Source organism: Thalia democratica, chromosome 6 (genome assembly GCF_965202585.1).
Source record: "Thalia democratica chromosome 6, ktThaDemo2.hap1.1, whole genome shotgun sequence".
Classification (NCBI taxonomy): Eukaryota; Metazoa; Chordata; class Thaliacea; order Salpida; family Salpidae; genus Thalia; species Thalia democratica.
The window spans coordinates 46973336-46996640 of record NC_139170.1 but is presented as its reverse complement, the minus strand read 5'-3'; the positions used below and the strand labels follow the sequence as shown (position 1 = coordinate 46996640).

Genomic DNA, 23305 nt, shown 5'->3' with positions numbered 1-23305 from the left:
TTCGAAAATATGAGGTATATAGTATATTGCTGTAAAACCAAAAAATTCCATAAAAATTCATTAAATGTTTATGAGTGTTTGTTGCTTAAAACTATATGATCGTAAAACTATTTCTTTCTAATTAAAATAAGGTTGTTCAAACTTAAGTTTTTATAACAATAGTGTTTTTTAAATACTTAATTTAAAATAACTTCAAGCTTTTAATCCCTTTTATTCTCTGAAAACTTAATTGAACTAAAAAAATGTATTCACTACACTGTTTTATGCTTAATTCACTATTTTTAATACTTATTTAACTAACTAAATCAGTAATAGCTACTAGTAACTTATATCAAGTTAATAAAAGTTAATATCGAAACACTTTTTTTAAAGTTAATAAAGTTTATTACTTCACTAATAACAAACCTTAATCTTTTTTTTTTCTTAACAAAATACACATATAAGATAAGGATACTTTAAATAGATACAATTTATACACATTGGCTTGCAATATAAGTATTTTTAACTAAGTATAATATACACTTGTACCAATTTATTTTTTAAATTATATTTAAACTGTACACTTGTGAATAGAAATTACTTTATTTGTTTATTTTTTTGGTGTTAAACTTTCGATTAAATAAATAAAGTTTAACATAGCTAAAACAGATAAAAAGTTTTAAGATAAAATAATTGATTTAAAAAAAATTCAAATTTAGGTATTTTATATATATGTTAGTTTTGTTCTTTTAAACAGTAAGTATATGCTGTAACTACTTTTGATTTGTATCTTAAGTATATTGAAGCATGCAACTCTTAATAACCTTAATTAGTTGATGTTCACCATACTAAATATTTTTTATATGCTTCACAGTTTAACTAAAAACTCAATGTTATTGTTTTTTTAAAGTGGGTGATTTTGTTTTTATTAAATATATTTCAAGTTTCAATATTTGATTTTGATAAATACCAACTAATCAAAGTGAAAGTTGAAATATTTTTTTTATATTTATCTGTTTCTATTTGAGATAATACTAATTTTTTAATTCTAAATACTTGCACACCGTAAAATGTCAAGTTTTACAAAAGCATTATTTGGTTACGTAAGCTTTTAAAACTTTTGTTTCACAAACTTAATGAAAACACTACCATTAAGTATGTATTTTACAAAAATAAGTTTACAAGTTGAATTTTACAACACTAAAGTTGTTAATCAGAATAAAAATTGTTTATTTTACGATTTTTTTTTTATTTAGAAGATATAAATTTTGGTTTCAAAATGTACAGCGTAAAGCAGTCAGCTGAAAACTAACAGCTGAATTTAACAAATTGAGTTTACAAAACCACTCTACCTTTAGCAAATATCAATCATTACTTAGATACTATGTGGTGTATGTTTCGCGTTTTCTAAGATTAGATTTATTGTTGGCTCTGTAAATATTTATGATTAATGCGATTGAAAAGGTTTATTTAAAGCTCAGTTCTTTTAAACTTAAATGATAAATTTTATTCTGTAAATTTCAACTTCAAAATTTAGGAATTTTCAGTTGTCAATTAAGAAAAAATTTTAGCTGCGTATACGTTCTTAATCAATAGTTTATTAATAAAACAAAAAATTTATTGTGAGCAAAGTAAATGTATATAAAGTGCTAAATTTAATTAGTTTGTATATATCTTTTATAAATTCGAGATAGTATTAAAAATCTAGCTAAAAACTTGTAAGTTATTTTTATATTATTTTAGCATATTTTAAGTTATAAAATAAGTTTTAAGAGTTTTAAAAAACACTTTTAGTTTTCCCTTTACAAGTTTAAGTATTATGTTTATGATATTTAATGTAATGTGAATATTTATAATCAATGCGATTGAAGATTTAAAAAATCAGTTCTTATAAACTGAAAAAATAAACACTATTTTTTAGTACACTTCAAAATTAAGAAACTTTCTATTATACAAGAATTTATTAAGTGTTTTAGCTGCATATACTTTCTTGTTTAACAATTTATTAATAAAACAGAACTTTTTATGAGCAAAGTAATTGTAGATGAGTTAAATATACAAGTTTTTATATATTATTTACAACTTCATATAATAAAAACATCTAGTTAAAAAGCTTGTTAAAAGCATATATTAAAATCAAATATTCAAAGAAATTAAAAACATTTTTAGTTTTCCCCATCACAATTTAAGCATTTTATTACTGTTTTAATGTTTACCAAAAATATATTTAGATCTAAAAAGGTTTTTTATGAAAGAGAATACATTCATCGAATTTTTTTTTCGATATTTGAAAAACATATCTAGAAAAATTTTATTGATTTGTGAAAAGTAGATCATTTATTGGTAAACTGAAATGCTTTTAATAAACACGTGTACAATTTTTTCAACTTATACAAACCGAGAATTAAGCAAACAAAAAAAGTTTAAATTCACTAAAATATACTTCAAACTGTTTTTTATGTCATCATACTACAGGTTTAAACTTGAACTTTAAAATATTTGTTTAGAAAAAATCAAATATCAAAATCAATAATGCTGTGTTTGAATAAAGAGAAAGGTTAATTATGCCGTTGTATAAGTTTAGTCTTTAATATTATAAATTTCTTAAATGTTTATTCAGTTAACTAGTTAAAATTTACCGAACAAAAGCTTGTTCATAATAAACTTATGCCTTGTGACTTAACGCTTGAACAGTTATGGCATTAATGCTGAGCATGGAATTTTTTTTTGCAGAAAATTTCCTTTGGAAGCAATCGATTTTGCCGACAGGAATTCACAAGTTGAAAACGATTTGATGAATGAAATTGAAAGGTTAAAATATAAATAAGATGAATTTATCAGACTTTAGTTTTACAAAACATTAATATTTCAATAAGCACTGACGAGGTCTTTGACCGAAACTTAGTTTGTAAAATGAATTCTTGAAAGAATATATTCATTATTTCTCCTCCTCTAGTTTAAATCTCTCTATTTGTTTACTTGAAACCAAAACATATAATATTTCAATATGACTGTTAGAGTTTTACATAAATCATGGTTGGCACTAAAACGTTTTATAAACTTACGTATTTGAATTGATCCAAAAATAATCCACAAATGACTAATTGTAATGATTTTAAAGCTTATTGTGTGTTTTACCACGATTGTTTAGTAAAGACAGTGAAAATTTGTTGCACATAACAGCTAATTACAGTTTTTTTGTCTTTAAATTAATGAAAATTTAATGTTAAATAATTTTACAGATATAAATACATTTATAATTTAGTAAATGAAAAATTAAACAAAATGTTTAACTAAATTATAAACTAAAATTAATTTATAATTTACCCACTTGTATATTTTCTCTCAAGTCAATACTTTTTCACGTTTCAAAGCAAATTTCAAAATTTTTAAGTTTAAAATCACATTTTAAAGTTTTAAATTTATAGAAAAAAAATTAACTACAGCAAACAAGTTACTTCTAGTGTTTTCTTTGAATATTTTTAAAACTAAAAGCATATTTTGAATAAATCATAAACTGTTACAATAAATACAGTTTTTTTTATTCAGTGTACTTGTTTTTAACTAACAAAGCATTAAAAGTTGTTTTTATTTTTGTTATTTATTATAAATTACATTTAGCTTTTTTATTAAAACTTTATTTATTTGTTTTATATGTATATTAAGTTTTATTTGTAAATCTTCTACAATGTTTTAGTTTATAATTCAGTTTATGATCCTTATTTTTCAATTATTTTTTACAGTTTAGAAAAATGGATTGCTGAAAACCATGTCGATTAATTTCTTCACATCAATTTATGAAACTCACAATTTATTCAGCTTTTATATATATATTTTATTATATTGGTTATGACCTCAATAGCTAATTTGTTGTACGTTAAAAATGCATTTTCACTGTTTATTTAATTTTTATTAGGTTTGTATTTTACTAGTTGAATTTTTTTTTGTTTTTTTTTTTTAATTTTTTGTTTTTTACAGTTTGTTTTCTTAAAATAAATTACATAAGTATAACTATTTTAATGTAGACAAAAATTTTTGTTTTTATAAAACTTTAACATTTATAAAAACTTACATGAAATATATTAATTAAGATAATTTAGTAAAACAATTTACTTGTTTCCTTACATTGTGGCATGTTAAGGCTTATTTACTTTTCATGTCTTCAACCAAATAAGTTACATTGCACTTAATAAACTAAAAGTTCTTATTATTTTATCTTCTACCACAATTTTAATTATAATTAAACACGTGAAGTCATTCAAATTAAAATACAACTAATTAATGTACAACTGCAACTTTTAATATGTAAGTAGTTTTTTGTGCTAACTTATACTTATATATCTTTATCATGAAAACTGGAGAAGTTTTGAATAGTAAATTTTTCAGTTAAGCTTAAAAAAAATTACTTAAAACCTAAAATTAAAAAAAAAACAAGTTTATTTGTACACTTACTAAACTATTCAGTAGAGTTAAATTGTAATACAATTATATAAGTTTTTTTGTTCAAGTAGTTATATTCTGTAACAACAATTTAATTTTTGTTATGGTGGTACTTCTAATAAAATTTAAAAATTTGTTCACTTTAAACTAGTATATAACAGATAATTAAACCAGTGGTTTTACAAACACTGGTTTACACTATGTTTATAAGTAGTTTTGCAAACATACAAAACATAATTAAACATCTACCATTTAAAAGCTGACCATAGCAGACTATTAATTAACCTTTCTCAATAACCTGAGACAGGTATGTGTCAATTTAAAATTAACCGAAAATTATTACAAAAAGTATTCAAACACCTGATTCAGACAAACAAATATTTCATATAAAGTAGGTTTATCATTTTAGTTCAAATATACAGCTACAACACGGTAGTAAGTTTAAAAAAAAAGCATAAATATAAGTTTTGAGATTTTTTCTTATGTAACTTAGTTGTTATAACAAAGTGTAATAAACTTTCCATAAAAACTAGTTTTAATGTCAGTGAGTATATTGCTTCATATTTAATTTAATAAAGTATGAAATTTAACAAAAATCAAGTAAATTTTAGTTTTTTTCATTGATTCTGAAATAACTACTAAACAAGGAAGTCTTAAATAAAAAATTTAATATTTCAATTTAACACAGCTGCTTAAACATTTATTGGTCTAAGTTTTATACTACTTTAAGTTTTATGTTAAGAATAAAATAAATAAGAGACTAAATTTTTATACAGAATGACTATACATTAAAGAAATAAGTAGTTTGCTTAAAGAATTATTTTGTTATAATATAATTTTAAAACTATGATTGAAATAATTTTACTAAAATATAAAAATTTTAAGTAATGTGTTTAAAACTGCTATGACCAGTAATATCTTATTAAGTATTTTTATTTATACAAATTAAGTTTTAAAAACTACAAAGTATTAATCCTTAAAAGTCAAAATGTATAATATATCTAAAAATAAAAAGAACACATCCATTTAGGGGTCAAAGAAAGTTTCTGAAATTATAAATAATATTAGTTCTTGTATAAGCTTTGTCTTGAAAAGTAGAGTTTTATTCAATAAAATTATTACTGAGTAGGATATAATCGGTTAATATAAAAGTTAGATGTTCTAGTAAGTGTCTTTTTTTACTGCAAATTATAATATCAAGTTTTGATTTATTTTTCAGATTTAGTATACAACTTTGAAAACTCATAGTAAAGCTTATTTATAAAAAAAAATTTAGCTAAATTAAAACTTTAGAAGTAAAATCCCTTCATATTACCTAAAATCATGGTTATAATATTAATATAAATATTTCTTTAATGATAATATACGAAAATGCTATAAAGTAGTGTTCTATTACCATTTTTCATTATTAAAAAATATTTTAGTTTCACAATTTTTAAACCCCTACATATCAAAGTAAATCATTTTTGGTAAAAACTTTGTTTAGGAGTAAGCGTATCTGGTCACCAAGACATGCAAAAAATTCTCAAGATCATTATAGTGAAATGAAGTAATTAATAAAACTTGTTACAACAGTTTTCAGGTTTTAAAACACTTTTTTTTATCAAAAATTCTACAATGTTGAGAAAAGAAGAGTTAGGTAGAGCTAGTTAAATAAGTTTAAACAAAAATTGACATTGCTTAAAGAAAAAAAATTAAGGATAATAAAACTGTATGTAAAAGTCATCTATATATTTCAATGTTAGCAAAATTAACTTATTTTGGCATTAAATTGCTTATGGCAGTTATTTATTGTAGCTCAATTATGGTCTTATCAACTTGTTATCAAAAAAATATGCACACATACAAGCAAATGTTTTATTCAAGCTATAATAAATTAAACTTATCTACAGACAATATTAATTCATACAACTATCTGTATAAAAGATTAATGGTAGGGAGTTTTCAAAATGTTTATAAAAATCATTAATGGATTTTATATGGGCATTTTCAGTTATAACTTTTATAAATTCAATCTAAAATTTAAAAATTTTTATGTCAGTTTCAGAGGAAATCTATAAATCCACTAAAAATGTATTTTTTTAAGACTTGTAACTTTTAAATTATTTCTAACTTGTCAGAAAGATGTAGAAAATAATTGAAAACAGCAGAAATAGGTCAATTCATAATAAGTTTAAGTTTTTTTTCGTGTTTTAAAGGGCTTAATGAAATAACCATTGAACCAATATATAACATAAAAACTCAAGGGATATTTAAATATTTATAACAAGATGACAAAACTGTTAAAAGTATACTGTTATAAAACACAACTAAAAATATTCCACATAGAATATTCAAAACTTTGGATCATGGTAAACTTTATTCATAGCTATGGCTTTGTTACAAGATCTTAATTTCTTTACGATTTTATTTGGTATTGCCAGGGCTTAAGTAGAAACACTTGTAACTTATAGTTGTCTCAGTTTCCATTAGATTAATTCACAAAAACTGCTTTAAACGTAAAACTCTTTATTTATCTAATTGATATTACCTTTTAATGTAGATTTCGCTCTTTTAATTCAGAGATCTAAGCTACAAATTTTCAAAACATTTAACTTAATTCTTAAATATGTAAAACAATTGTTTAAGTATTGTAGTAGAACTAAGTCTATCTTTCGAGTCTATCAAAACTTTGTTTAGTAATTTCAATAAAACTTCAAATAATCAAGTCATATAGTTTACTTTATTCTATCAAATACTTAATTGTACATATTGTTTTCATTTTAGTAAAACTACTAGCAAAAAGCAAAATTTCATTAAATTATAATAGTTTGCTTTTTATATTCAACAATTATTATTAATATAATAACAACTTAATTAAAAATTCTTATACAAAAACTTAACTTAAGCTTGTTTAATCACTTCAAATATGATGAAAAAATGTTTTGTATACATAATGGTATGATTTCATGAAAACAGAAAATTCAATTACTATAGCTTATCTGAATAAATATTAATATTGTATAACAATACAACTATATGGTAAACATTACAGATTAAGAAAACTTTTTAATGGTCTAATTAGTAATTAAAAAGTTATTAAAAAGCATAGAAATCTATGATACATTGCATAATTCCAAGTTAAATTTTAAGTTCATCTTACAAAGGGTATCAACATTACATATTTCAATAAAAATTGATTATCAATTTACAAACTACATGTAAAACAATATTTTTAACATTGAAAAGATTTGTCTGGAAAATAACCAAAAAATAAAAGGTTAATATACCAGAGTGCAGTTCAGAATCAAAAATATTGAATTAAACTATCTGTTCACAACAGGCTTCCACATTTCAGCATTAGTTCTCTCCCCCTTTAATGGCGAAGCCATTCCTGAATAATACAAGAATTATTCGTAGTATTATTACTGTAGGAAGTAACTTAAGTAACCATAACTTAAAGATATTAATAGTTGTATAAAAATTAAATTCTATAACTTTCTAAATATGGTTATAATTATTATAACCTTATTTTGAAAATTGTAGAATTTTTGTATTAATATGTAGTGTTTTAATAAATATGTATATATAGACTTTTTTAACTGTTTTTTAATACAAATTTGTAATTGTATCATAATTATTAGACCAAGATTGCCACCTTCTAAAATAAAACCTGGGTTGTCAAAAACTAGATTAGATTAGGACGAAACTTATGGGTTGAGGTTTTACAATACAACTAAATGGTTAACATTACAGACTAAGAACTTATTAGCTGCATTACTCTATTGGAGTTTCCATTCTTTTAATTTATTTTTTATGTCAAAAAAATTATCTATATGTACAATTTTAGTTTCGAACTGAAATTTCATTTCTTTACATGTTGAAATTGTTTAAAATTCTAGTTTTTTATTTGGCCTATATTAAATTTCAGGATTTCAAGTTTTTTTTTTTGCAACCTTGATAAGCTCAAATTTCTAATAACATCAAAATAAAAAAAAAAGGGCCTATTTAAGAAAAAGACTAAATTAAAATATAGCAGAAATATCCAAACCTCCTGAAGGTGTGACAATTATATACTATTTACAAAAAACTACATGACTAAAAATAAGCTTATAATTTCAAAGTACATGTCACAAACATTAGTAATTCCTTATGCAAAACTTTTGAAAAATTATGAAATCTGCCTTGATCTTATTTTAATAAATATTCAAAAACAGCTTAGTGAGCTTTTAATTAACTCCTGAATTTGGAAGAATTTTACAGAAGTTCAAAACTTGCTCTAATAAGTGGCAATCATGATAATTATTTATTTTATTTTAGACTATTAAAACTTAAACTTAACCAAATTTATTTTTTTCACCTATATTTTTAATTATAACGTACTTAATCAACTATTATACTACAACCGTGGTAAAATCTTTATTTTTTTAAGTATTTTATTTAACATATGCGATAACAACAAAATTAAAAACGCAAACTCAAAAATACATTAACTTAGGGGTATACAACTAGCATTAAGATTATTTACCGTTTTTTTAAGTTGATCACCAACCCAGTCTTCATTGATCACATTGAGCAGCTACTTTGAGCTCACATCAACCAATGACAACCTGCAACAAACAAATGCTAAACATTAATTAATTAGCATTACATTTAGTTGCAATAAATATACCGGTATAATATATCTCTTTTCAATGCTTTTTGTGTTGTTGGCCCGCGTAAGCTGTTTGTTTTTTTACAAAAATATGTTTGTGGTCAAAATAGTCAGTAGTTTGAAAATGTTCCCGTTGTAAGTAAACTTCATAATTTTAACTGATTATCTGCTGGTTCCTCAGGAACATGTATTAACTTTTGGTTTTCCTGTTCCAGAGCACAGCTCAAGGAATTGAGGCTGTCAATTTCTTCCATTCTGCTGATCAGCGACTTCTCCTTCTCAACCATGTACTTGAGATTGGTCAAGGCTTGCTCGTAATCCTGGATCTCCTTTTCAAAGCTATCCTGTCCCTGACTGTCCAACTTGGAGAACGCGTGCTCCTCATCCGACGGCAGCTCAACGTAGCTCAGCTCGTCCTTCTCAGAACTGCTGGAGGTGCCGCAGTCTGCCGATGAGTTGGCGTAAAAGTAGTCTTTGAGGAGAAAGTCGTTGGTGTTCCTGGGAGCGTTCATCTTGGGGCGGTAAATGGTGTCCATTGAAGTTTCATCATTGAGCTTGGCCACCACAAGCTGATCTTTCAGCAGCTTCTGCAAGTTCTTAGACCTCTCAGTCTTCAGTTTTCTGTTGCCTTGCTTTGCTCTGGCGTGCTGCTTTCTCTCAATGCCGTTTGGCTTTTGGTTGAACTGCAGGTCATTTGAAGAGCTGGAGTCGGTTCTTGCCCTCCTGGATTTGGAGCGGTACTTTCTGTAGACGGCTCTGTTTTCCATCACATCAGAGCCATTTTCGTAAGTCTTCTTGTCATAGGGCTTGCTAAAGGAACGCCCGTTTTGATTTTTCTTATTCTTTTCCATCATTGTGCTGAACATGGTTTGAAGAAAAATATTGTTTGTAGAAGCTAACATAAGTCTGAAAGAAAATTGTTTACATAAATATTTCAAAGTGAATTTAACTTATTTGCAAAAAGTTTACTTCCACATTTATTTAAATATTATAAAATAAATACAAAAAAAAAATGTCTTTATTAATACCTACAAAAACTATATATTATCTAACTTATAAAATAAAACATTTCTGTAAAAACTTTGTCTAAATATTCCATTGTTGACAATGCAATTTCTAAACTAGTGATAGATGGTACAAACTTAATATGTATTATATTTTGATAGTGATAGATGATATTTTGAAAAACAAAAATGAAATTATCTTTGATATTTTTTTAACAAATATTTATTACTTCAGCACATAGTTTTATTTAATTAAAACAGAAGAATAAAAAAGCTTAAGAGTATGAGTAAAATTACATATTTCTTCTGTTTTTAAATATGCAAAGACAAATAACTTTAACTTTCATATATAAAAAAAGAATAATTAAATGTTTGGGTACTAGGGCCAACTCTGATGTGCACTTATGTTCTCCTTTTTTTTATTAGAACAAAAATGTTGAACTATTGTAGACATATATTTAAATTTTCAACTATTGTTGCTTACTAAGCTCTATGTCAGGGATTTCTAAGTTTTTATTCATAAATTGACATAATATTTATTCAGAATAACCTTTAAATCAGGGTTTCCCAAAGTGAGCCAATTGGCCCCCTAGGGGGTCATGACAGATACTCAGGGGTCCAAGAGCAGCAAAGGGGGAAGAGGGGGGGCCATGAGCAGTAAAGGAGCCACAGGGGGGGTCATGAGGCCATAACTTGAAACTTACACTAGATATTCTTGAGTTGCAGATGAAGAGCAAAAAAGGTCTTATGTGTATTTTATGGTAGTTTACAAACTTTTACTAGATATTCTTGAGTTGCAGATGAAGAGCAAAAAAGAGGTCTTTGGTGTTTTTTATCGTAGTTTATGAGTAATCTTGTTGAAGGGGGCCGTTGCTTTTTCAATTTCTTTAAAGGGGGCCATTTGCAAAAAAGTTTGGGAAACCCTGCTTTAAATGATTAATTTAGAAAATATATACAGCTCTCACTAATGTTTTTATACTATAACATGAATTAATTACACTAGTCTACAGGGTTGCCACTCTTTGAGCCAAAAAAACTATCTTTAGTAACTAAAAAAAATTCTGGGTGACCTTAAACTGTCTTAAGTCTTCATAAGTTTTTTTATTTCTGTTAAGCTTTCAAAAATAAATAAAAATGAAGTTTTTGAACAAAATTGGTTATAAGACATCAAAATATTGAAACTGGAACATTTAAATCTTATCAAATTCTAGAAATATATGTCCTGAGATTAATAAAAAACTTTATAACTATCTTGAGATTTTATAAAAAAAACAAAAATATCCTGATACATCCTGAGTGTGTAGTAATAGTCTAAAATTTTTAAATAGAAAACTTTGAAATAACTTAAAAATTTTAAGAGCAAAAAGATTCAAAATAATTTTGGTAGTTCAGGTTTTCATTAGCTAGATATGAATTTTTCAATCACAAATACATAACAAAGGTATGTAATAATTAGTATACAAAACTAAGTATTGTATTTAGATTTTTTTTTCAACTTTTTAATTTTCATCAATTAATACCAATATTAAGTTCACCCAATTATGCATTTTTTTATTAAAATTCGAATACTTAATGTCAAGATTCTTTTGTTTATGTTTTTATGCATCAATGAGTTCAGATTCACATTACTGCCATTGTCTAAATGTTATTTACTGTTTTGAATTCATTTGACAAGGTCAGCTAACCCTCACCAAAACCAGGTAATAAACAGAAGCAGTGCATAAACTTTTGTTTTAGTATACATAACTTTTGAAACTATTTAACTTTTTTCTTTTCTTTTTTTAACTACTACTACTAACTACTTTAACAGCTGGTTTGAAAATAATTACAAGTACTAGTGCAATTTTATTAAAATAACAGAAAACCACAATTACAGTGACAAAATATAATTTAAAATTATTACAGTTGCAGTTTTTCAAAGTAAAAACAATTCAAAGTTAGAAATTGACCCTAAGTTTACCCTTTTTCTAAATCCACTTACCCTACAACTTTTTAAAAGTTTTTATTGTTAATTATTATTTAAAATTATGTACATTTATCCCTAATCTGCCTTACTAAAAATTTGAACCAGAAAAAATTGCGACATTGCACAATTAAAAAAATATGACCTTAAACTTTAATTAATTTTAACTAATAAAATTAATTATATTAAAATCAAACAAGTAAAAAAATGATGTCATTATTTTACTTGATTTAAAATCTTTGCTTTCAAACATAACTTATGTTAATCTTTTTTAGGCTAGGACCTCAATTGTCATTCAATTTTATTAAGGGCATAGGGGGGGGTAAACACCCTTTTTTGGTTTTTGATCTTATTTTATATAGTTTTTACTAAGCTACAAGATGCTTTTTACAGATTTAAAAAATTCAACATAATTTTTGAGATATAGCCAGTCAAAGTCAGAGGCAACAATAAGATCCTTATGGGAGGCGCAAACTAAAACGTCAAATAACTAGAAATCACTAAAAATCTATCTTCTCCTACGTTTTTTGAGATAACTACCTCAAACTTTCAGGATATGTTCCTCGCAGTATTTAGAAAATTCTGTCGGAACAGAATTTAAAAAAATTAAATAATAAAAATTTTATAAGAAAAAAACAAAAAAAAACTGTTTTTTTTGTTTATTTTTTATATAATTTTATTTTTTCTAACTTTTTTAAAAATTCCTTCCGACAGAATTTTCTAAATATATCAAGGAACATATCCTGAAAGTTTGAGGTAGTTATCTCAAAAAACGTAGGAGAAGATAGATTTTTAGTGAAATAGTCTATTTTTGCCGTTTTAGTTTGCGTCTTCCATAAGGATCCTATTGTTGGCTTTGACTTTGACCGGCTATATCTCAAAAACTATTTCTATTTTTTTAAATCTGTAAAAAGCATCTTGTAGCTTAGTAAAAACTATATAAAATAAGATCAAAAACCAAAAAAGGGTGTTTACCCCCCCTATGCCCTTAAGTTTTTCAAGATATTCACTAGATAACTATAGGTGAAATTTTATTTAATATTCAAAAAATGTTTATTTAAAGATAGGATTATTAGCAAAAATATATATTATGTATACAAATATATAACAAATACCTTACTATTGAAGTTACACAGTGTATGTTTTTTTATCTGCAAGGTTTTTTAAGAGCATAGGGGGTAAAATGCTTTTTTCACAATTTGATCTCATTTTAGATATTTTTTACCAAGCTATAAGATGCTTTTCACAGATTATAAAAATTCAAAATAGTTTTTGAGATATAGCCGGTAAAAGTTAGAGCAACAATAGGTTCCTTAGAGGGAAGCGCAAACTAAAACAGCAAAAATAGATTATTTCACTCAAAATCTATCTTCTATGTTTTTTGAGATAATTACCTCTAACTATTAGGAAGTGTTCCTTAATATATTTAGAAAATTTAGTTTGAAAGAAATTTTCAAAAATCAAAATTTTATTCAATTTTTTTTTTGTTTTTTGCTATAAAAACTTTATTTTTTATTCTTTTTTAAACTTTCTTCCAACAGAATTTTCTAAATATTGCAACTAACATTTCTTGAAAATTTGAGGTAGTTATCTCAAAAAATGTAGGAGAAAATAGATTATAGTGATTTCTAGTTATTTGCCGTTTTGGTTTACTGACCTGAGTTTTTTTATAACTAACAAAACTATCCTGCATCAGCTTAAGTCCATAGAAAAAACTATTATATCTTAAATCATCCTGAGTCATCTTGAGATTTTCAATAATTTCAAAATATTTTAAGTTATTTTGAGTGTGTGGCAACCCTCAAAAACTCAAATTTAAAAAAAAGTTTATTCACTATAATATAAGATTCACCTCATAGATAAAATAACCATAACCTAAAATTTTTTTAATAACAAAGGCTTTTGGAAAAAACATTCTTTAAATATCTACTAAATAAAATTTTTCAATTTAGAAACTCACAACTAATGACTGTAATTGTTGTAACCAGTTTATGGGTAAAATAGGTTTTCATGCAAAGAATGTATTTTAATTTCTAAATAGTAAGAAAAAAGACTAAATTATTTTTATCACTGAGTGCTGTTAGGAACTTTATCAAATTTTTTTGTAGTGTCCCCTTGCTTAAATCATAAAAAACAGCCTGGGTCATCAAATACTAGCCTGAATATTCACACTATAAAACTTAATTAGTCATTAAGCCAACTTAAGATATTAATAATGGTTTATAGATAAACTAAATTAAAATATATTTGGTAATTACAACTTAAAGTGATAGGGGATACATTTTGTTTACAAAAATTAAGATAACACATAAATTATAAGCTTGGAGTATATTGTGTAAATTATTTTGAAGAGAACTAAACAAATTCCTTTAACTTATGATAAACAATCAATTTTGTAAAATGTTTCCATACAAATTTAAATAAGAGAATACTTTTCGGTTGATCTTATCAGAATACTGAAAACTTACTTAAAATTTATCATCTCCTTCAGTTCTAATTTTGTACAAATTTTAATGAAATATAGTTATTGTTATAAACAACTTGTAATATATAATTTTATACAAAAATATATATGCTAAATAAATAATTATCTTTTTTTGGTTTATTTTTTAAATATTTGATATATTTTTATAATAATTAAAAAGCATGTTTGCTACAAGTTTTTTTTCAAAATTAAAACTAAATATGTGAAAAATAACTGAAAAAAACTAAAAAAAACACTTTGAAGATTTTAAAACACATTTGGTAGCTTAGTTATTTAAGGTAAAAACAAGGCCAACTTTAATAAAAATGATATACACCTCTATGACTTAAAGACTTAAAACAAATTATTTTGATTTTAAAATGATTAAAGTTATAATACAAAGTCAAAAGCAATGGGGTTTGAAAAAGTTTGTCTTGTTTTTAACATTAGCAATTAAGCTACCAGTTGCTTTTTGAGATATATAAATTAAAGCTTGGGATTTGTAAAGTTTGATCTTATTTTATAGAGTTTTTTTAAGCTTCAAGATGCTTTTTATTGTTTTAAAAAGCTCAATTTATTTTTTGAGATATGACCAGTCAAAGTCCGGCCGCATAATGGGTGCCCTATAGGAAGGGAAAACTAAAACAGCAAAAAATGAATATTTTATTTAAAATCTATCTCCTCCTACATTTTTCAAGCAATCTTCTTCAAACTTTCCTAGTCCAATCTTTACACAATAACAAAAAATGTTACTTTGGACTAAAAAAATTATTTTTTTTGAAAAAAGAAGACTATTTTTAATTTTTACGATAATTTTTTTTTTCTAATTATAAAAATTCATAAGTAACATTTTTCTTTTGATATAACAAACATTTCCTAAAAGTTTGAAAAGTACTGCTTGAAAATTGAAGGAATGGATAGATTTTTAATGAATTTTAAAATTTCTGAGAAAATTGACCCCAAAAAAATTGCAGTCTATACCTTATATCATAATTTTTTACAAAAAATAAATTATCTCAAAAGTTAAATGATATTTTTGAAATCTATAAAAACTAGATTGTAGTTTGTACCTAAAGCTTTCATATAAAAGCCAAAGTTAATTTTTGTAAAAAGTTTCCAATACAAACTTAAGAACCACAAATTTTTCAAGTCAATTTTCTTGGAAGTTAAAAAATTACCAAAAATATATTTTCTATTTTAATTTTGAGCAAGAGACCTTAAACTTTTAGAAAACATTCCTTTCATAATTCAAAAGACTCATAATGTTTGGTTTTTTAAAATACTCAAAAATAAAAATTTTAGATAAAAAAACAAAAAAAAGAGTTTTTTCTTTAATAAAATATTCATTCAAAAAATTGTAAAAAATTCCTGCATTAAATCAATTTAAACATTAGTAATGGACTTCCTGTGAAAAATTGAATAAAATTGGTAAAAAAATGAAGGAGATTTATTTTTAGTGAATTTTTTTTTTTGAGGTTTTGTTTTAGCCTTCCATTAGGAACCTATTAAGGCCACTGACTTTGATTGCTTATATCTTGAAAGTTACTTTGAATTTTTTTAAGCAGTTAAAAAGTTTGATGCCTCAGATTAAACTCTTAAATAAGATCAACTTGCAAAATCAAGGTGGACTCCTTACGCCCTAAACTCTAACATCAACTCTCGTATTTTTGACACTTAACTCTTAACCCTTTACCTTATAAATCCTGAGATATTTCAAAACTTGAGACATTTTTTCTTAAACTTACACATAATATTACTTTTAATTACATCTACATACAGTGTTGCCACCAGTTTTTTCAAAAATTTTTCCAGGTATTTAAAGTACACATTTTTGGGTCTATTTTTAGTTTAAAGTTAAGTTTAAGGTACAAAACTGTGTTCAATAGTATTATAACATAAAAAATATACTGTAAAGCTACTTTAAATATTTTTTTTGATAAAAAAAAATTATTTATATGATATAATTTTTGAGTCAAATTGAAATTTCACTACTGAACATGTGAAAATTGTTAAAATTCAAGGTTTTTTTTTAAGTTTTTTTAGTGATTTTTGTTCAAAGTTCCAGGTTTTTATTTGCCTAAATTGTCAAATTCCAGGTTTTTTAAGGATTCTAGGTAAAGTGGCAACCCTGTTTTAATAAAAAAATTTGATGACAAAAAAATCTTATTTATAAGACAAACTTTTTGTGTCAAATGAAAATTTTACTACTAAAAATGTTAAAATTTTAAAAATTCCAGGTTTTTTGATCGAAATTTCAAGTTTTTTTCAAAATTTTTCAAACTCAAGGTTTTTTTAGGTTATTTTTGCCTAAATTGTCGAATTCCAGGTTTCCAGGTAAAGTGGCAACCCTGTACATAGGGTAGCTTCAAATTTCCACTATGGTTTTGGATTGCTTGAAAATCATGCAACTAATTTGTATATTTGCTGAGTCAGCAATTTTTATTTTCTTGTTTTTTGTTTATTGAATTATAAAATTTTAATTTTTGATTTTTTTTTTATGTTTGGGTAAGGTGGGTTAGGGTTAAGGGTATAAATACTCAGCATACTCTGACTCAGCAAATATGAAAATTAGTTGCATGATTTTCAAGCAATTCAAAAACAGTAGTGGAAATTTGAAGCTACCCCTGTATACATATAAATATTAAAGTACTATTTATTGATGTTGATTTAATAATACAACTCTTAAAATCAACAACACATCATTCTATAATAGAAAAAAAAATCTAAATAGGTAAAAATTTATCATCTTTAATTTTTACTGCATATAAACTTTATATTTAGAACAAAACATACAACATTAAGTTTTTTTGAAGGTAAAGTGACTTACATACAATACTTATAATTTGAATGAAACTTATTTTTACTAGAATCAATGAAAATTAACTCATTTCAATAGTTAAAATGTCACCACTTAACAACATTACACCTAAATTCTAAATAGAAACCATGTCTACTAGTTTATACAGTTCAGTTGGGACTGACCTGTTCCACTAGCCAAGCTCTTACCTCCACAGCCCTCAGTGCCTTCTGATAATTGTTGAAAAATATCAACTGTTTTCTAGGCAGTAACTTTTTTTCTTGCATAAATTTAACTTTTCTGTTACATTGTTACACAACAGAGATTTTCACAAAATTTTAAATTTATATCAGGGACAAAATTCTTTCATTTCTGTTCAGATATATCGTTTAATTTAATTGAAGTTTTACAAGAAACACTTTGAAAATAAGCAAAATTTTTTGGAAAAACTTTTTTTAATTGGTTTAATTTTTTTTAAACATTTTTTTTAATTTTTGAACAATAAACTAAATTTTTATAATATCAATTGTACTCAAATTAAGTTTATTTTTATTCTTTTAATTGAAAAAACAAATTATTAAGAACAAGTGATTTATTAAACTTTAACTAATTATTACTTTTAGTTAGATCATAACATCTTAAATATTTTCTTAAGTCCGTCGTGTAGAACTTTTTTTATTTTACTAGTAACACTTTTACTAGTTTTCACTATTAACCTTAACATTTTTAAGTTGGTCATTTTTAAAAGAAACTTTTAAAATTTTGATAAAAAAATACTACAAGTTTTCGTAATTTTAAAATTCTACGTAAACTTTAAGCATTTTATTTTTTTTTAATTTTAACTTATAAATACTTTCACACAATTAAATTATATAAGCACATTGCTTTTAGACATTTAATTATTCTACTAAAGTATAACATAAACATATAACTTAAATTTTTTAACGATATTTTCATTAAGCGTTTACAATATTCTTAGCTTCACTATACAAAAAAAGCTTTGACTTTTTTTTTATAATTAGAAATTATTAAATAAAAGTAATATTATTATAAAAAGATATGTATCTATTTCACCATAAAATTTTCTTTTTAGAAATTATAGTTAATTTAGTAACACTAAAAGAGTTTGGTACACAATTACAATGGTTTTACTCTCGTCAAATTTTTTAAGCAAGTATGTCAACTTTTCATTGAATTCATCAAACTGTTTTTTTTTAATTTACACAATAACTTCTAAATTTTTCTAAATTAAATATTTTTTTTGTTCTGTAATAAAAACCGCAGAAGTTTTTTTTTCAATTTACTTAGCATAAAAAACAAACACACTTTGTTGTCTTTACAAAGTAATGAACACAACGCAAGCCAAAAGTGAGAAGTCTTGTATCTTAATCTAAGCCCAGCCACATATGAAGATATAAGTTAGCTGTAGTTAAAAACTATAACATTAGTTATGTATTGAAAATTAAGTTAAAGATCTAGTTTAAAAGAAGCTTTGATTTGAACAACAGCAAGAATAAATGTAAAATGTGATAAAAAATAATGATTAAAGTTTTTATTTTCAAAAAACTACTATAAGGTTACAAGCTAACAATATTGTTGGTTACTTTAAACAAACGTCTATTTTAAAAGGAAAGCTACCTTCAGCTACAATACAAGCTACTGTTGGTGAGAAGAACTATAGCGTTACATGACATTAAAATACAACAACCCAATTGTTTTTGGTTCTCATTGCTCATAGGGTCATATTCATATCACAAAAACAATTTTAAATATAGTAAAGTACAAACCGTAACAGGAATTAAAGTCAACTAAAACTATGATTATAAAAAAGTTTAAATAAAAAGTTTTTTAGAAAATCAGTCCATAGTTGCTAAAATTAATTTTAATTGAACAAATTAGAGTTTTTTCTATATCTGAAACATCAAAAAAATTAAAGAAAGTCCAAATGTTAAATACTATGAAGGTAAAAAAAAAGTATTGAAAATGAAGTGTTAAAAAAAGTTCACAACAACTCACAAATAATGGAAACTTTTATGTCGGAGTTAAGGAAGTCATGAACCCCAAAACTATAGAAAGATACAAAACGCTTGCTTGAACTTACAAAAAAAAACTTGCTTACAAAAAAAGGCTAAACCAAGTCAAGCACCTGTACTAACAGACATGTTTTGAAGAAGATCTGGTTAGTTAAACTTCAATACCACTGTTATTTCTTTCCTTTAACTGAATATGGTAAATACATTTTTTTATTTATATTTAGATCATGAGACTTGTAATTTTAAACTGCACTACTCGTTATTTTTTATAAGTTTTTGAAGGATATACTATGTATTCATTAAAATTTTTGTTTGTACATTTTTTATGCTCTAGTTGTTTGTATTAAACACAAATAACTTTTTATTTTTTTACAGGTCGAATTAATTTTTTAATGTTGAAGAAAATAGTTTTGCGTTTTGATCACAAAGCTTTTTTTTATTCAAATGCGTTCGTAACAGGATGATTACTGTAGTCTTATTACACCAACAAAATTAATTACAACTGTTTTTAGTTTTACCGCTTAATTTTTACAAATCTTATACTGCCTATGATGAAGGTATTTTGATTTAAATTAATTTTTTATTGATGAAAAATCTCTGAACTTTAAAGCATGAATACAATCAGTCTTAACAAAACCTAAAAATTCCTTAAAACTTTAACGAAATTTAACTGCAATGCTTTAAAACAACTTAACGTAGAATTAAAGACAACTGATACCTTTATACCTGTTATACTTTTCAAAATGTGAATGGAAAAGACCTTAAGACCCAGTCTTAGCAGACTGAACTTTAAACTTTAAAAAGGTTTATACTTTTTCCACACTACCTTAATGCCTGTGATGAGCCGTAAATATATGGAAAAAAGAAGTAAACAGTTTAAGTTTTCTTAAATTTAAAACTGTAATAAGTTCTATAAAACATTAACTAATTACTACTTATATTTATTTTAATCGTTTAAGAACTCTTTTGTAGCTAGTTAAAATAATAGACAATACAATAATACTTAAATTAAATTTTTGGAGTGATGTAACAAAGAGCACATTTTAGAGTAAATTGTACAAACCGTAAGAAAAGATATTTTTTTATAGTATTTAAAAAATAATATTAATTTTAAAGAAAATATTTTTCAATTTTTGCTGAGCTTTAACTGAACTTCTACTCAAACAACTTTAAAAAAAAACTAGAACTCTATATTTTCTAACTTTCTTTAAAAAATTACTTAACTTATTACTTTACTAAAATTACTAAAAAATAAATATTTTAATTTATTCAAGGTATTTGTACTACCAATACCAAGTACAAAGAATTTTAATAAATAGATTACTTTATAAATTTGTTTTAAATTAAGAACTTTCGTTATTTAATTCTCAAGAAAAATGTATTTATTGAAGTTTTTACTTAATGTAAGTTATATAACCCCTTTAATAACTTTTTGCTACAATGTTTTTATAACCTTAAGTTAAAACTAACAGTTAAAAAAGTAATGTAAATTTGTTCAAAAACAAACTAGTTTTAAAAAAAAAATATAACAAAGGTAGCTTATATTCTTAAAGCTCAGAAAATTTTCAATGTATAAAATAAAGTATTTAAGGTTTATTGGTAGTTACCACGTTTTAATATTTTGTACTGTGATCTTTAATTGTTTTTAAGTCTAGCTAGTTTAAATAAGTATTCTGCAATTTAAGAATGAAACGCAGAGTTTAGACAAATTCAATCTTATGAGCTTAGAATTAGTTTATCTGAATAGAAGAATGATGTTAAATTTAAATATTATGAGATATAAATAATTAAGTTAAAGCTTACTTGAAAAGAAAAAATTGTACCACAAAAATTTTAGTTTAAAAATTTAGCCAGAAATAAACTGTTTGATATTTAGTTTTTTAGTAAACAAAACAAAATACATCATAATACAAAAAAAAATTGACATTTAAAAACTTAGCTGAATTTTTTATAAAAAACCATAAAGTTTAAAAATTTTGTTGAAGGTTTATAGAACTAAACTTCTACTAATCATTAAAAAATAACGAAAAAAACTAAATATATAAAGCATTTTATTATTTGAAAATATTTTTTTATGAAGGACTCAAAAGTTTACACAGCCTTTTTGTTGAAAATTAACTTAAAGTTTTTAAAACTGTTTTAAGTATACCTAAACGTTTTTTGCTGTACATATCTATAGTTATTAACTTATTTACTTTTTTTAGTACTTAGTTTAAACATCTATATGCATTCATGTTCTTTACAGGTTAATAAACAAATTTTGAACATGTAAAGATTGATGTTTAACTTAAAAGAAAACTACTATTTTTAATTGCTAAAAATTAAAGGCTTGTAAATTAAAAAAATAAATCTTCTCCGGGATATTTTTCTAAAATCACTCTGCTTAGTATATTTTCAATCATAAAACTGTTTCATAATTCATAAGTGTTTGCAGGTTTAATATGCAGAGCTTAAGTATGCTATATTTAAAAAATGCTTTGCTTATCGTTATAACTTTTCATTCGAAAGTAAGTATTTACAAAATCTATATACAATTTTTTTTGTAAATATATCTATCTAAATTTTATAGTTCTGAAATTTTATGTAAACATTTTTATATAGCGACATATAAAACTAAGTTTTATCATAGAAAGGCATTAATACATTTACCATAGCGGGACTACTTGAAAAAAAAAAATTTACAAAGTTTCTAATTAATTGTAATGTTATTTGTACCAAATTTCAAAAAACTAGTATAAATTAATCTCTGTACTACATTAATATCAATAAACCAAGTCTGATATTCATTATTAATCTTTAATCTTAAACCCTCATCGAGTGCAAAAATAAAGTTAAAGATGTGCAAGTAACAAATTTTTTTTTAATTTTTTGTTTTTATTAGTTTTGCTTTTATTATTAAAATATTTTGTTTTACTTAAGGTCCGATTGAAACTTTACGGTGTTTCCCCTAATATTTGTTAAGACAGAAAAATAAAAAAGCATTTTTTCATGATTTTTTTTATTTTTAGTTATTAAAATTTATTTTTTGATTAGTTTTTAATATGTTTGGTTAAGATGATAAAAGAATAAAAAAATAAAAGCTTTGAAAAAGTTTGCTGCCTCGGCAAGTATTAGGGGAAACACCTTAACGTTTGAATCGGACCCGTTATTATAACAACATTGCTTTTTTGAAATTTTACGGAAAAGTTTATAAAAAAAACTAAAATGCATATATTTCTCATAAATATTTTTGTTTATATTACGTGAATAAGGTTTTGAAAATCTTATGAAGATCTGCAAGTGTAAGATTTTACTCAAATAAAAAACGTTAAAGCTAAGTGACTATTGCTAAAAAAATAAAAAATGTTTTAGAAAAAAAAAACACCGCATTAAAATAAAATAATTGGTAAAGCTTTTCTTAGTTTAGAGTACAAATTAGTTTGAAACTTGCATAAACTTATATGCAATAGTTTTTGGACAAATCAACAACGTAAAGTGTTTCTTAGTACATTTGTGTTTGAAATTATTTACTAAAAAACTTACATTAAATACATAACTAAAAAACTTGATAAGTTTGTACCGTTTTGATAATGTAAAGTTTTAAAAAGTATGTGTTCATTTTGTACTTGCTATTTTATCTCTGCTTCAATGAAATGCAATTTTATTTTGAGAACATCTCTGGTATGTTTACCTTATTTTAAAGTACTTCATATATAGCTTCTAAAACACTTTTTAGCTTAAAACTAAAATACTGTATAAATTTTTTACGAAAACATCTATATTAAGTTTGGTTATTGTTAATAAACTTATTTTAAGTTTTAAGTATAAAAATCACAGTATTGTTTTTTAGTTAGGTAAAAAGAAAGTATTTATTTTTTCCTTGGACTAGAGGTTCTTGAGCCATAGTTTTTGTGCATTGGTTTCCTTACCGTGTTTAATAAACTTGTACTGAATAGTATAAGAAAATAATTATATATTAAATGGGTAAATTATTAAACTAAATGAATTAAAAT

General features: G+C 24.1%; 1 protein-coding gene across 2 annotated transcripts; it reads right to left on the bottom strand.

The window, feature by feature from the left end:
• Positions 1-7361: 7361 nt before the first annotated feature.
• LOC145838423 (uncharacterized) lies at positions 7362-9953 on the bottom strand. 2 transcript variants are annotated; one of them, XM_082946013.1, is made up of 3 exons: positions 9071-9953; positions 8927-9008; positions 7362-7792 (listed from the first exon to the last, which is right to left on the bottom strand). In XM_082946013.1, the coding sequence occupies exon 1, from the start codon at positions 9916-9918 to the stop codon at positions 9199-9201; it is 720 nt and encodes a 239-aa protein (XP_082802139.1). In that variant the 5' UTR covers positions 9919-9953; the 3' UTR covers positions 7362-7792; positions 8927-9008; positions 9071-9198. The 2 variants fall into 2 exon arrangements, with proteins under 2 accessions (XP_082802139.1, XP_082802138.1); XM_082946012.1 differs by having other exon boundaries at positions 8927-9953.
• Between the last annotated feature and the right edge of the window lie 13352 nt (positions 9954-23305).

What these genes read in the sequence shown, in the direction of transcription:
- LOC145838423 (XM_082946012.1), bottom strand. Translation starts at nt 9,918, where the DNA reads ATGTTCAGCACAATGATGGAAAAGAATAAGAAAAATCAAAACGGGCGT.